Raw genomic sequence first — 12,982 nt, 5'->3', positions numbered from 1 at the left:
AGTGGAGCACCTCACCACAGGTATTGTTTGTGTCATCAGTCAGAGAAACAAAAGATTTTCTCTGTCAATCAGCTTCCAAATGTTGTTACTCTGCCATTCGTTGCCATGTCCTGCTGCTGATTCCCTTCTCCTCATCATACGTTCTTACCCCAACCATCGTCCAGAGCCCCAAACTCTGCCCTGTGCAGACCTGCCTCTGGTTTCTGACCCTGTTTCATTGAACATCCAACTGATGGTTTCCCATTCTGCTTTCAGTCTTTAGAGGACAGTGGTGTTTTCTAACAACCTTTGAGAAGCAGGGAAAATGACCCATAATGTGGAAATGTACAGTGAATAAGGAGGTTAACTACCAATGTCATTCTTCCTTAGCCCAGAGATTAGAGGGGTGAAGAACATCTCAAACAGAACTGCAGTCAGCTCGACTTCTTCAGACTGCAGAGAATTCAAGGGAAACCTCTTCACCCACAGAGTGGTGACTGTTTGGAACCCATCACCACAGGCAGAGCAAGAGAGGAACAACAAGGGAGGATTTAAATTGACCGTCATGGAACTGAATCACTGGCAGGGTCCAGCCGGCCTGAGTTGACTCTCTACTGTACAGTAGTTGTGTTATAAATTCACTGAGTACCGGAGACAGAATTTAAAATAGAACTGATTTATTTGTCACAGATCCAGAATATTAAACTCCAGTCCCATTAAAGGTGAATATGCAGCAGAAGAAACTCCTCCCATGCCCAGTGACCAGGGTGCAGAACTGGGTGTGGTGAGCAGCAGCAATAATTGCAGAGTTCAGCACCGACAGTCACTCTCAAAATTGCATCAGCAACTGTGATGGACAAATATCCAGCATGCAGCTTATTGAAACTTTTTCCCCCAGTGTGAACCCGGTATTGTATCACAAGGTTACATTACTGAGTTAATCGCTTACCACATTCACAGCAGGTGAACGGCCTCTCCCCAGTGTGAACTAAATGATTCACATTTAGTGGAGATGGCTGAGAGAATCTCTTCCCAATGTCTGAGCAGGTGATCGGCCTCTACCCAATGTGAACTCGCTGGTGTCTCAGCTGATGAGATGACTGAGTGAATCCCTCCCCACATTCTGACCAGGTGAACGGCCTCTCCCCTGTGTGAACTGACTGGTGTGCCAATAGGGAGGATAATCGAGTGAATCCCTTTCCACAGTCTGAGCAGGTGAATGGCTTCTCCCCAGTGTGAACTCGCTAGTGTCTCTGTAGGTGAGATGATAAAGTGAATCCTTTCCCACAGTCTGGGCAGGTGAATGGCCTAACCCCAATGTGAACTTGCTGGTGTCTATGAAGGTTGGATGATCGATGGAATCCCCTCCCACAGACTGAGCAGGGGAATGGTCTCTACCCAGTGTGAACTGACCGGTGTCTCAGTAGATGTGATGATCGTGTGAATGCTTTCCCACATTCACAGCAGGTGAACGGCCTCTCCCCAGTGTGAACTTGCTGGTGTGTCACTAGATTGGATGATCGATGGAATCCCTTCCCACATTCACGGCAGGTGAATGGCCTCTCCCCAGTGTGAACTCGCTGGTGTACCTTCAGATGAGATGACGAAGTGAATCCTTTCCCACATTCATGGCAGGTGAACGGCCTCTCCCCAGTGTGAACTCGCTGATGTACCTTCAGTTCAGATGAGCAAGTGAATCCTTTCCCACATTCTGAGCAGGTGAATGGCCTCTCCCCAGAGTGATCTGACTGGTGTTCCAATAGGGAGGATGACCGAGTGAATCCCTTTCCACAGTCTGAGCAGGTGAATGGCTTCTCCCCAGTGTGAACTTGCTGGTGTCTCTGTAGGGTGGATGATTGATGGAATCCTTTCCCACAGTCTGAGCAGGTGAACGGTCTCTCCCCAGTGTGAACTCGCTGGTGCATCTGTAGGTTGGATGACCGAGTGAATCTCTTCCCACAGTCCGAGCAGGTGAACGGCTTCTCCCCAGTGTGAACTCGCTGGTGACTCTGTAGGTGGGCTGACTGAGTGAATCCCTTCCCACAGTCTGAGCAGGTGAACGGCTTCTCCCCAGTGTGAACTCGCTGGTGACTCTGTAGGTGGGATGACTGAGTGAATGTCTTCCCACAGACTGAGCAGGTGAACGGCCTCTGCCCAGTGTGAACTGACCGGTGTCTCTGTAGGGTGGAAGAGTGAAGGAAACTCTTCCCACAGTTTGAGCAGGTGAAATCCCTCTCTGCAGTGTGAACTGCCTGATGTATCAGTAGGTGAGACGCCTGAGTGAATCCCTTCCCGCACTGTGAGCAGGTGAACGGCCTCTCTCCAGTGTGAACTCTTTGATGTACCTTCAGTTTAGATGAAAAAGTGAATCCCTTCCCACAGTCCGAGCAGGTGAATGGTCGCTCCCCGGTGTGCACTCGCTGGTGAGCCATTAGGTCAGATGACCGAGTGAATCCTTTCCCACAAACTCAGCAGATAACCAGCTTCTACCCAGTGTTAACTGACTGGTGTGTCCACAAGTGAGAAGACCGACTGAATCCCTTCTCACACACAGAACAGGTAAATGGCCTTGTCCAAGTGTCAACTTACTGATGTACCTTCAGTTGAGATGACTGTCTGAATCCATTCCCACTGTCTGAGCAGGAAGGATGTTCGAGTGAATCCCTTGCTCCACTTCTTAAATATCTGGACAGAGACAGCAAAACTGGCGTGCTGTGTTCGAGATTCCCATAGACAAATTCCTTGTCATTTTTAACCTGTAAAAAAGATTTACAAAATCCATCAATGGGTGTAGGACAACATTTCAGATGAGATCACTTTAGTCACCAAGGTGTGATCTGACATCACACTGTTACAGTGAGGGTCAACCCAAGTTGGAGCGAGAAATCATCTTCTAACTGGGCACAGTGCTGGTATCTGGAATGACAATCAAACTCTCTGATGCTCTTCCTGTCTCTAAAGAATGGGGCATTTCTGCCATCTCCAATCTGTGACCTGGCTCAGTTTGACTCTTCCACTGGTATTATTCCCTGTTCCCACTGAGCTGCATGGGTGCCTGGCCCCACAGTAACTGAAACACTCTCACACAAATAGCCTTTGTTAACGTGCAGCTGGGATTTTCTTTTATCTACTGTTAACTTAAAGTGCCACAGTTTTAACGCCATGTAAATATCTCCTACTCAGATGTATGGTTGGTCTGCACGGCTGTTAAAAGGAATTGGAGTGAATGTTAGTATTACTTAAGGTTCTTGTCTCAGTCATAGAAAAGAACAACACAGAAACAGACCCTTTGACCCATCTAGTCTGTGCTGAACTATTTAAACTTTCTACTCCCATATCCCTACCATCCAGGTACTTATACAAACCTCTGAAATGTTGAAATTGAGCTCGCATGCATCACTTGTGCTTTCTGCTCATTCCACACCTGGATGACCATCTGTGTGAACAAGTTACCCCTCATGTTCCCCTTAACTTTTCACCTTTCACCCTTAACCCATGGCCTGTGGATGTAGTCCCACCCCATCTCAGTGGTAAAAGCCAGCTTGCATTTACCCTATCTATACCCCTCATAATTTTGTTACACCTCCATCAAATCTCCCTTTATTCCTTGGAATGTTCTAAAGTCCTGACCTGTTCAATCTCCCCTTATAACCGAAGTCCTCCAGACCGGGCAACATCCTTGTGAATTTTCTCTGAACTCTTTCAACCTCTTTTACATCTTTCCTGCAGGTTGGTGACCAAAACTGCACTCCAAATTAGATCTCACCAATGTCTTGTACAACATTAACAAAACATCCATCTCCTGTACTCAGTACTTTGGTTTATGAAGGCCAATGCGCCAAAATTTTTTTCTTTTTTCCATCCCTATCTACCTGTGACACCATTTTCAGTGAATTATAGAGCTGTATTCCCAGATCCCTTTCTTCAACAACACTCCTCAGTGCCCATCCATTCACTGTGTAAGACCTAGGTCCTATCGAAAACCTCACACTTGTCTGCATTAAATTCCACTTTCCATTTCTCAACCCATATTTCCAGCTGGTCCAGATCACACTGCAAGCCATGATAGCCTTCCTCACTGTCCACTACACCCCCAACCTTGGTGTCATCCACAAATTTGCTGATCCAGTTAACCACACTATCATCCAGATTACTGATATAGATGACAAGCAACAACAGATCCAGCACCGATCCCTGTGGCACACCACTAGTCACAGGCTTCCAGTCAGAGAGGCAACCATCTGCTACCACAGTCTGGCTTCTCCCAAAGACAGTGTCTCATCAAATTTACTATCTCATCTTGAATGCTGAGTGACTAAACCTTCTTGACCAACCTCCCATATAAGACTTCATTAAGTGCCTTGCTGAAGTCTATGTAGACAACGTCCACTGCCTTGCCTTCATCCACTTTCCTGATAACTTCCTCGAGAAACTCTATAAGATTGGTTAGCCATGACCTACCATGCACAAAGCCATGCTGCCTATTCTTAATCAGTCCACATTGATCCAAATACTTATATATCTGCTTCCTGCACATATGTTCCAATAACCTTCCCACTACTGATGTCAAGCTCACCAATGTATAATTTGCTAGTTTATTTTTAGAGCTTTTCTTGAACAGCAGAACAACATTGGCTGTCCTCCAATCCTCCAGTACCTCACCTGACACTGAGGGTTATTTAAATATCTGTGTTTAGGTCCTGACAATTTCTGCACGTGTCTTCCACAAAGTCCCAGGGAACAACTTGCCAGGCCCTGGGGATTTATCCACGCTAATTTGCCTTAAGACAGGAAACACCTCCATCTCTGTAATCTGTACAGGGTCCATGAAGTTGATGCTGCTTTGCCTCACTTCTATAGACTCTGTGTCCAACTCCTGAAAAATAGAGATGCAAAAAAAAAAATTTTAAATCTCCCCCATCTATTTTGTCTCCTCATATAGATTCCCGTTCTGATCATCCACAGTGGGCATGGTTCTGTATTGACATTCTCCATGTTTCTGTGGCAGAGAAGCTGGCCAAACTTGTTTGGAAAGGAAAAGGTAGGAGTGACAATGGAGCAGCAATGGCTGGAGTTTCTGGGAGCAATTCAGGAGCTGAGTGATAGATACATTCCAAAGAAGTGGAAGCATTGGAAAGGCAGGAGGGCATAACCGTGGCTGAAATGAGAAGCCAAAGCCAACATAAGAACCAAAGAGAGGCCAAACAAAAGAGCAAAAACTGCTAGGAAGCTTTTAGAAAGCAACAGAAGATGACTAAAAAAAAAATGTCAGATGATCTCAGGGCGTGGAATTATGATTATTGTAGTCATTAATGAGTCTTTGTAGCACCCAACAGTCTGAGGCATTTAGAGGAACAAAATATCTGGGGCCTCAATATCTCTTGAAAACCAAGGTTCCCTGCACCAGCTACCTTTCAACTTTTACTTTGACAGGCACATACAAACTCTACACCCTCAAAACTTCACTTCTGAAGGCCTCCCACTTACCAAGTACTCCTTTGCCAGAAAACAGCCTGTCCCAAACCACACTTGTCAGATCCTTTCTGATACCATCAAAATTGACCTTTCTCCAATTGAGAATTGAACCCATGGTTCAGTCCTCACTTTTTCTATATTAACTTGGAATCTCATGACATTATGATCACTACATACAAAGTGTTCCGATACACTAATTTCTGTTACTAGCCCTGGATTATTTTCTAATAGCTTATTGCACACTTCTATGTCGGGAGTTCTACGTGCTGACTTCGGGCACATTTGACAAACTCTACCCATCCAGTCCTTTTATATACGGGAGCCCCAGTAATCTTTGGGAATTTAAAATCGCTCACTATATGAAGCATTCTTTCTTGGCATAGTCTGTGATCTCTCCACAAATTTATTTCTCTGAATTCCTCAGATTGCTGGCTGCAAACAAGACCCAGTAATGGCTACAATATCACATTCCATGCCCTGAGGTCTCTGGTGTCAAGAAAACAACCTCTCTCTCATTGTCACAAAAACAAAGGAGCTGATTGTGGACTACAGGAAGAATGGAGACAGGCTAACCCATATTTGCACCAATGGATCTGGGGTTGAGAGGGTGAACAGCTTTAAGTTCCTCGGCATAAACATCACAGAGGATCTCATGTGGTCTGTACAACAGTGCCTCTTTCACCTCAGACGGTTGTAAGAAGTTTGAAATGCAGCCCCAAATCCAAAGAACTTTCTGCAGGGACACAATTGAGAGCATCCTGACTGGCTGCATCACTGCCTGGCATGGGAACTGTACCTCCCTCAATCACAGACTTTGTAGAGTGGTGTGTACACCCCAGCACATCTGCAGTTATGAACTTCCCATGATTCAGGACATTTACAAAGACAGGAGTGTAAAAAGGGCCCGAAGGATCATTGGGGACCCGAGTCACCCCAACCACAAACTGTTCCAGCTGCTACCATCTGGGAAACAGTACCGCAGCATTAAAGCCAGAACCAACAGGATCCGGGACAGCTTCTTCCACCAGGCCATCAGACTGCTTAATTCATGCTGATACAATTGCATTTCTAAGTTATAGTGACTGTCGTGTTCTATTATAACTTACTAAAAATTGCACATTGCACATTCAGACGGAGATGTGACATAAAGATTTTTACTCCTCATGTATGTGAAGGATGTAAGTAATAAAGTCAATGCAATTCAATTCACCCTCTCCACTATCTGTTCTGTCATTCTGGCTCCCATTCCCACTACAACTTCAGTTTAACCCAGCCTGCCTCCACCACACTAGCACCAGCAAGCCTTACCACTACGACATTAGTCCCCTTCTAGTTCTGGTACCCTAACTACTGAATCCACATCACCCCTTTGACTTTCCTCTGCCAGGTAACCCCCCCCCCCCACCTCCTCCAACAGTTTCTAAAGTGGTAGAACAGAGAACACAGAAAACCTACAGCACAATACAGGCCCTTCTGCCCACAAAGCTGTGCTGAACATGACCCTGGTTTAGGACTACCTGGGCTTACCCATAGCCCTCTATTTTTCTAAGCTCCATGTAGCCATCCAGGAGACTCTTAAAAGACCCTATTGTTTCTGCCTCCACCACCACCGCCAGCAGCCCATCCCATGCACTCACCACTCTCTGCATAAAAAAAAAACTTACCCCTGACGTCTCCTCTATACCCACTTCCAAGCACCTTAGAACTATGCCCTCTCGTGGTTGCCATTTCAGCACTGGGAAAAAGCATCTGATTATCCACATGATCAATGCCTCTCATTATCTCGTACACCTCTATCAGGTCACCTCTCATCCTCCGTCACTCCAAGGATAAAAGGCCGAGATCACTCAACTTATTCTCATAAGGCATGCTCCCTAATTGACACAAAGTCCTTGTAAATTTCCTCTGCACCCTTTCTATGGTCTACCTGTTGTTGTGGGGGATGGCCACAAGAGTACTGTACATTGCGATGGCTATTTAACCTCATTCCCCTTCCTGACTCTCACCCAGTTTCATGTGTCCTACACCTTGGGTGTAACTCACCTCTGTTCAATGTCATATCAATCACCCCTCCGACTGCTGATGAATCCAGAATTGATTCATTCCCAGCTCCAACTCCTTAAACTGGTGACACAACATGTGCACACTGAATGTTATATATGGAGGTTCTCATTTTAACAGCTAGCAAATCATGGTCAATAATCATTTTTATCTGCTCTGGGTTTGATTGACTTCATCTGCACTCTCACACAACCTACGTAGCAGGTCTGTAGTGGGTAATGAAGGATTTTCTCGACAGAGCATTTGAACACCGTCCATACGTGACTTGCTTGCTAACTGATGCTATGAAAAGTCATTTTTTCAAATATCGCTCCACTTCTTCCCACTTGCAAATTCTCCAACAACTTTTGCGTCACCACAATACACACAGGTAACACCAGTTTCTGTTTTGTACATAAATATTTCCCCTGAACCCTCCCCCAGGTGACTGACGGTGGTGAACTCATTGATGGCAATGTCAATGAATATGAAAGGAAGGGCAGTAGTCTGTCCCATTGGAGTCTGGCACATTTGTGATGTGAAAGCTACTTGTTGCCCAGTGCAAAGGTGTTTGATATCATTATGTACCCAGACAGAGTGGGTCAAAACATGTTCTTACGGGTGGAAAAGTCCAGAACAAGAGGAGGTAGAACAAGCAAAACACACAAAATGCTGGATGAACTCAGCAGAGCAGGCAGCATCTATGGAAAAGAGTACTAATGCTGAGTTCCTCCAACAATTTGTGTGTGTTGTTTGGATTTTCAGCATCTGCAGATTTTCTCTTGTTTGTGATTGGAAGTAGAACAAAGGTGATTTTCTCAACAGCTGATGTAAAATATTTTGTTCCCTTTCTCCGAGTTCCTAATCCTTGCATTTAGACAGCTGGAGCTCAGCTCTGTCTGAGAGATCTATCGGTTCCCATTCCCTCATCAGCCGGAAGCTCCCCGGGGCCCGTGTACGGAGCGTGGGGCTGAGAGAGAGGGAAGAGAGCAGGACTGTCCCGGGATTGCGGGCTACGATATCTGGATCTCAGAACAATTGTCCTGAAGTCGGTGTTAAAATCCTGCCCGGAGATTCTCTCTCACCTCTTGCCGATCCTCCGGAGGCCTTTGCGTATTGTACGCATGCGTGATATTCGGGAAAAGCGCAATCCTGACGCCTGCGCATTTGATCGACTAAATTTCCAACTCCCGGCTTTATGGGTAACCAGGACACCATTAAAAGTTTCCGCAAGCACCGCTTCCATGTCCACACCTCAGTTTTTTTTGTGTGTATAGAAAACTCAGCAGCTATTTTAACACAGAAAGCGGCTCCCATAAACAATATACTCAATAGAAACTGGTATTCCGTGTATCTAATACCGAAGTACAACCCTCTTACAAAGGCAGAGTGGCGGGCAACTGGAGTCTCTGCCTGTGGTGGGAAACCCCACCGGTCACGTGATCCCATTTGCCCCCTTCCATTTGACCGCGGAGGGGCAGCATCTGCGCGTATGTTTCCGAGGCCCCGCCCTCTGGATGATGTAACACTGACGCCGCGCATGCTCACTGCATCCAGATGGGTGGTGTTTTCCTTTCCGCTCAGTGCTGAAGCCGATTCATCTGCGGCAGCGGGATCGGGAAAGGTCGGGATCACTGTCCGCGGGCCGAAGTTTTCACTTTCCCATCGGTGAGTATTGAGACCGATCCCGAGCGGGGAGATCTGATGTGGGCCGTGATCCCCGAACTGAGGGCCAATTACTCATTTAGTACCCAGTTATCTGGGCTCGTCAGAAATGTGTCGACTTCACTGAATCTGCGTTGAACGATCCAAACCAGGAGCCCAGGCTGTCTGTTTCCACAGAATTGAAATGGGAGTTCCGTCAGCCGGTCACGTGAGGCTGTTTTACCGCAGATCTGCCCCGCCCTCCGCTTTGTGACGTAGGATCACGTGGTGTGCCAGCCGTGGGGGTGGTGTGTGAGTGGCAGATTCAGCTGTTGACTCTGTGAGGCTGGGTCCTGGTGCAGCACAGTTTTTGATCCAGGTAAAATGGACCCGGGGTCGAGCTGCCCGGGTTTATGAGGCGCTGAGTTCTGGGATCAGATCTTTGTTTCTGGAGTTCCTTTGGAAACAATGACTGCTGATCTGAGGAGAGACTCGAGGAAATCTGCAGATGCTGGAATTTCAAGCAACACACGTAAAAGTTGCTGGTGAACACAGCAGGTCAGGCAGCATCTCTAGAAAGAGGTACAGTTAGGACAAGGGTCTCGGCCCGAAACGTCGACTGTACCTCTTCCTAGAGATGCTGCCTGACCTGTTGCGTTCACCAGCAACTTTTATGTGTGTTGCTTGTAACCTGAGGAGAGGATGCGTTCCCATTCCATCCTCACAGGTAGTGGCTGCTCTGTGTTTGCATCAGTAGAAATAAAATAGACCAGTGTTCAAACTGTGTTTGGAAATTCCCCCTCACTGTCACCTGTCTATCAGGCAGTGGAAATAAAACATAAACCCAAGATGCAGGAGATCGGCACTAAAAACTGAAAATGTGTGAGGCCATTCTGATAAAACGTTATTAACCTGAATCGTTAAGTTTGTTCCTCTCCCCACAGCTGTTCCTTACCTGCTGAGTGTTTCTGGTAATTCCAGTTTTTTTTAATGTCACTCACCCTGGTCTGGTTTATATTTCCTGAAATGAACCTGTTTTAACCTGGGAATGCAATTGGCTCATTCTGTGATAGTAGAACATGAAAGAAAGCACAACTTTTCCCTGGTACTGATATGTCTGTTATTCCTGGAAATGTGTTCTGTACATTGGTTGCTGACAAGGTTTACAAGAATAATCTCAGGAATGATCGGCTTTATGTATTGTCACGTACTCCGTGACGGGCTAAAGAACCAGCAGAATGGAAAACACTTTGAAGTCCAGTATTGTTATTAACTAATATTATTTATTAGTAACTATGCAATACAGTAATATAAATGCAGATATGTCAAACAGGTTAGCAATGAATATATATATATAGGAATATATAAAAACCAAGCTTCTTCAAGTCTAGGGGTAAATAGATCGTCTTACAATGATGAGTAAAGTTCAGTTCAGTTCGTGGTATTGAGTTGAGTAGTGATAGAGAGAGAGAGGGAGAGATTTGAGTCTTCAGGTGAGCTGATGCTGTCGATCTTCCTGTTGTCCTCTGAAATCCTTTTGAAGTCACTGACTGTGACCACAACAAAGGGGGCCGTTCTTCTGTGGTGGAATTATCAACCCACGCGAGGGTTGGACACACAAATAGCTCCCCACCGGTCACACCCTTTTCACACGGCAAGAGCCGCTGATCGATTCTCCAAAACCCACCTTTTCTGTGGGCACAACAAAGCTCATTCAGTGTCCAAAACCATTGTGTCTGTAGGTCTATCATCTGACCTTCTATTTATCTCACCGCACTGAATACCAACTGCCTATCAAGTAGCTCCTCCCTTCTCCCTGTAAGAATACAGAAGCTGAGAGTGTCCCTGCAAAAGTGTAAACATACTGCTGAAAAACCATAACATCATCTCAAAGCAGTCTTCGTCTCTCTCTCCTTCTTTCTCTCTCTTTTAACAAGGTGTCTGGTGTTGAATACACCTCTATCTCTCTTTTCAAAAGCACAGTTCATAGAGGTAATTCAGGACCCCCGTCACAGTATGAGGAGCATTTGATGGTTCTGGGCCTGTGCTCAATGGAGTTCAGAGGGACTGTGGGGGTGCTGGGGAGATGTACGGTTAAGTAAACCTACCGAATGCTGAAAAGCCTGGATACAGTGGACATGGAGAGGATGTTTCCATTAGATATTAATCTGACAGCACAGTCTCAGAATAAAGATGTTTCCCTTTAAAACTGAGGTGAGAGATTTTTTTTGGCAAAAAGCTGTCTGATGTGTGTGCGGGTTTCAGGTTACCAACCATTCCCTCCTTTCCCAGGTGTGTACAATTATGTTTCCATCATTAAAGGCTTGGTCTCCTGCGAAAGTGCTGTAGCAGGCCACAAATTGCTCCCAATAGTCTGGTCCCGATTCCCCAGGCTTAGGTTTTTATTAAAGTACCTTAGTGATATCTACAGGTTGGTGGAGAGCCCTTTCCAATGCTTGAATTATCTGGTCTGTCCGTTCATTCTCATTATGGTTTCCCGCTTGTAACTCCTGATAGGTTTGGTATCTCAATTCTGCCTTCTATTTCCGCCCCTCATCAGCTGAGAGAATCGTGCAGCAGAGACCGAATAAATCTTGCGGGGTCACTTTAAGCATTTGTAGAGTACTGCAGACATACTGAGCAAACTGTGCTGGTCTTTCTTTTCTATGTGGGGCCTGATTCATGATCATTATCATTTCTTAAGGCTTCCAGGGTGCATACGCAGGAATCACTGAGGGCTGTCCCTCCTCCTGCTCGTGGACTGGGCATCATTCGGGTCGGCAATTGTCTTTGTGGAGCCATTAACTCTGGGGTTTTATTGGATTCTTCCCTCCCTGTTTCGGAATAATCCTCGGTATTCCCTTTCTGGATCTCAGGGTATAGGGACCTCCCCTCCCCTGATGCTGCTGTTTTACCTGAGCCGCCACCGTATCTGAGTACTGTGAGGATTGGGGTTCGGGAGCACTGGGTGCACGGGTCGGTATGCCAGACATGTGTTCGGGATCCCTTGTTTCCCTATCAGTTAGAACTTTAGACAGACGTTCCTGCCCTTCCCTCCTATGTAAGCCAGCCTTGGTTTGCTCACGTTGTTTTTCCTGCTCTCGTTTTCAGCGCCCATCCACCATTCACACTCCGGTTTTAGCGTCTTCCAACCTTTGGCATTCCTTTTGCAGTACATACCTCTGTCCCTTTGTCACATGCATTATTCCTCCAACTTGCTAATAATATACTGTTCCTCTTTACATCTGCCTTTTCCTTCCATTCCCTTTTCAACAACTTCCACTTCTTTCCACAGTTCTTTTTCCATATCAAATTTACTGCTTTTTCTCGTGAGGTAATATCCCACCACAGTCTGCTTGGCACTTCCAATATTGGGATCCTGTTTGTGACGCCGAATGTTGAAGTTAAATCTGAATAAAACTTGAGAGACCAGCTTCTTATCATCACCACAGTTTATTGCGTATTCTGCTGCAGGAGTTTGAGACCCAGTTGTCAAAGGGAAGGCATGTAAGCACTGCCACCAACTGACAAGTGGAATGAGTTAGTCAGGTTACAGCCGTATATTTATACATAGTAAGCCGCATACCTTACTGTTGGTAGATGTTATTTGAACTGGTACAGCCATCATGTCTGTTGGTGCAAAACTTAATTAATTAGATAAGAGAGCTCATAAGGTTTTAGTTACAGAAGGATGTACCATCCAGTCCTTATCCGTTGTTCCCTTTGTAAGGCCCTGACTTAATTACAGACAGATGTTCATTCCTGTCCTTATCAGTGAGTCCTCCTCTCTTTACTCAAACGACGGTACAATGTATAATGTTATCAACTAACGAAGGTACAATGT

General features: G+C 45.8%; 2 protein-coding genes across 4 annotated transcripts in view; one reads left to right on the top strand and one right to left on the bottom strand.

Annotated features, from left to right (window-relative positions):
• Positions 1-314: 314 nt before the first annotated feature.
• Positions 315-9,348, bottom strand: LOC140206722 (uncharacterized). Its single transcript, XM_072274904.1, has 2 exons — positions 8,580-9,348; positions 315-2,735 (listed from the first exon to the last, which is right to left on the bottom strand). The coding sequence occupies exon 2, from the start codon at positions 2,409-2,411 to the stop codon at positions 1,374-1,376; it is 1,038 nt and encodes a 345-aa protein (XP_072131005.1). The 5' UTR covers positions 2,412-2,735; positions 8,580-9,348; the 3' UTR covers positions 315-1,373.
• Positions 9,043-12,982, top strand: part of LOC140206721 (uncharacterized) — a 23,691-nt gene continuing 19,751 nt past the window's right edge. For all 3 annotated transcript variants that reach the window (XR_011888368.1, XR_011888367.1, XM_072274902.1), the window contains exon 1: positions 9,043-9,162. The gene's annotated coding sequence lies outside the window, so the exon portion shown is untranslated. The remainder of the gene's footprint in view (positions 9,163-12,982) is intronic.

Source organism: Mobula birostris, chromosome 13 (assembly GCF_030028105.1).
Source record: "Mobula birostris isolate sMobBir1 chromosome 13, sMobBir1.hap1, whole genome shotgun sequence".
Classification (NCBI taxonomy): Eukaryota; Metazoa; Chordata; class Chondrichthyes; order Myliobatiformes; family Myliobatidae; genus Mobula; species Mobula birostris.
This window is presented reverse-complemented; position numbering and strand designations above follow the sequence as displayed.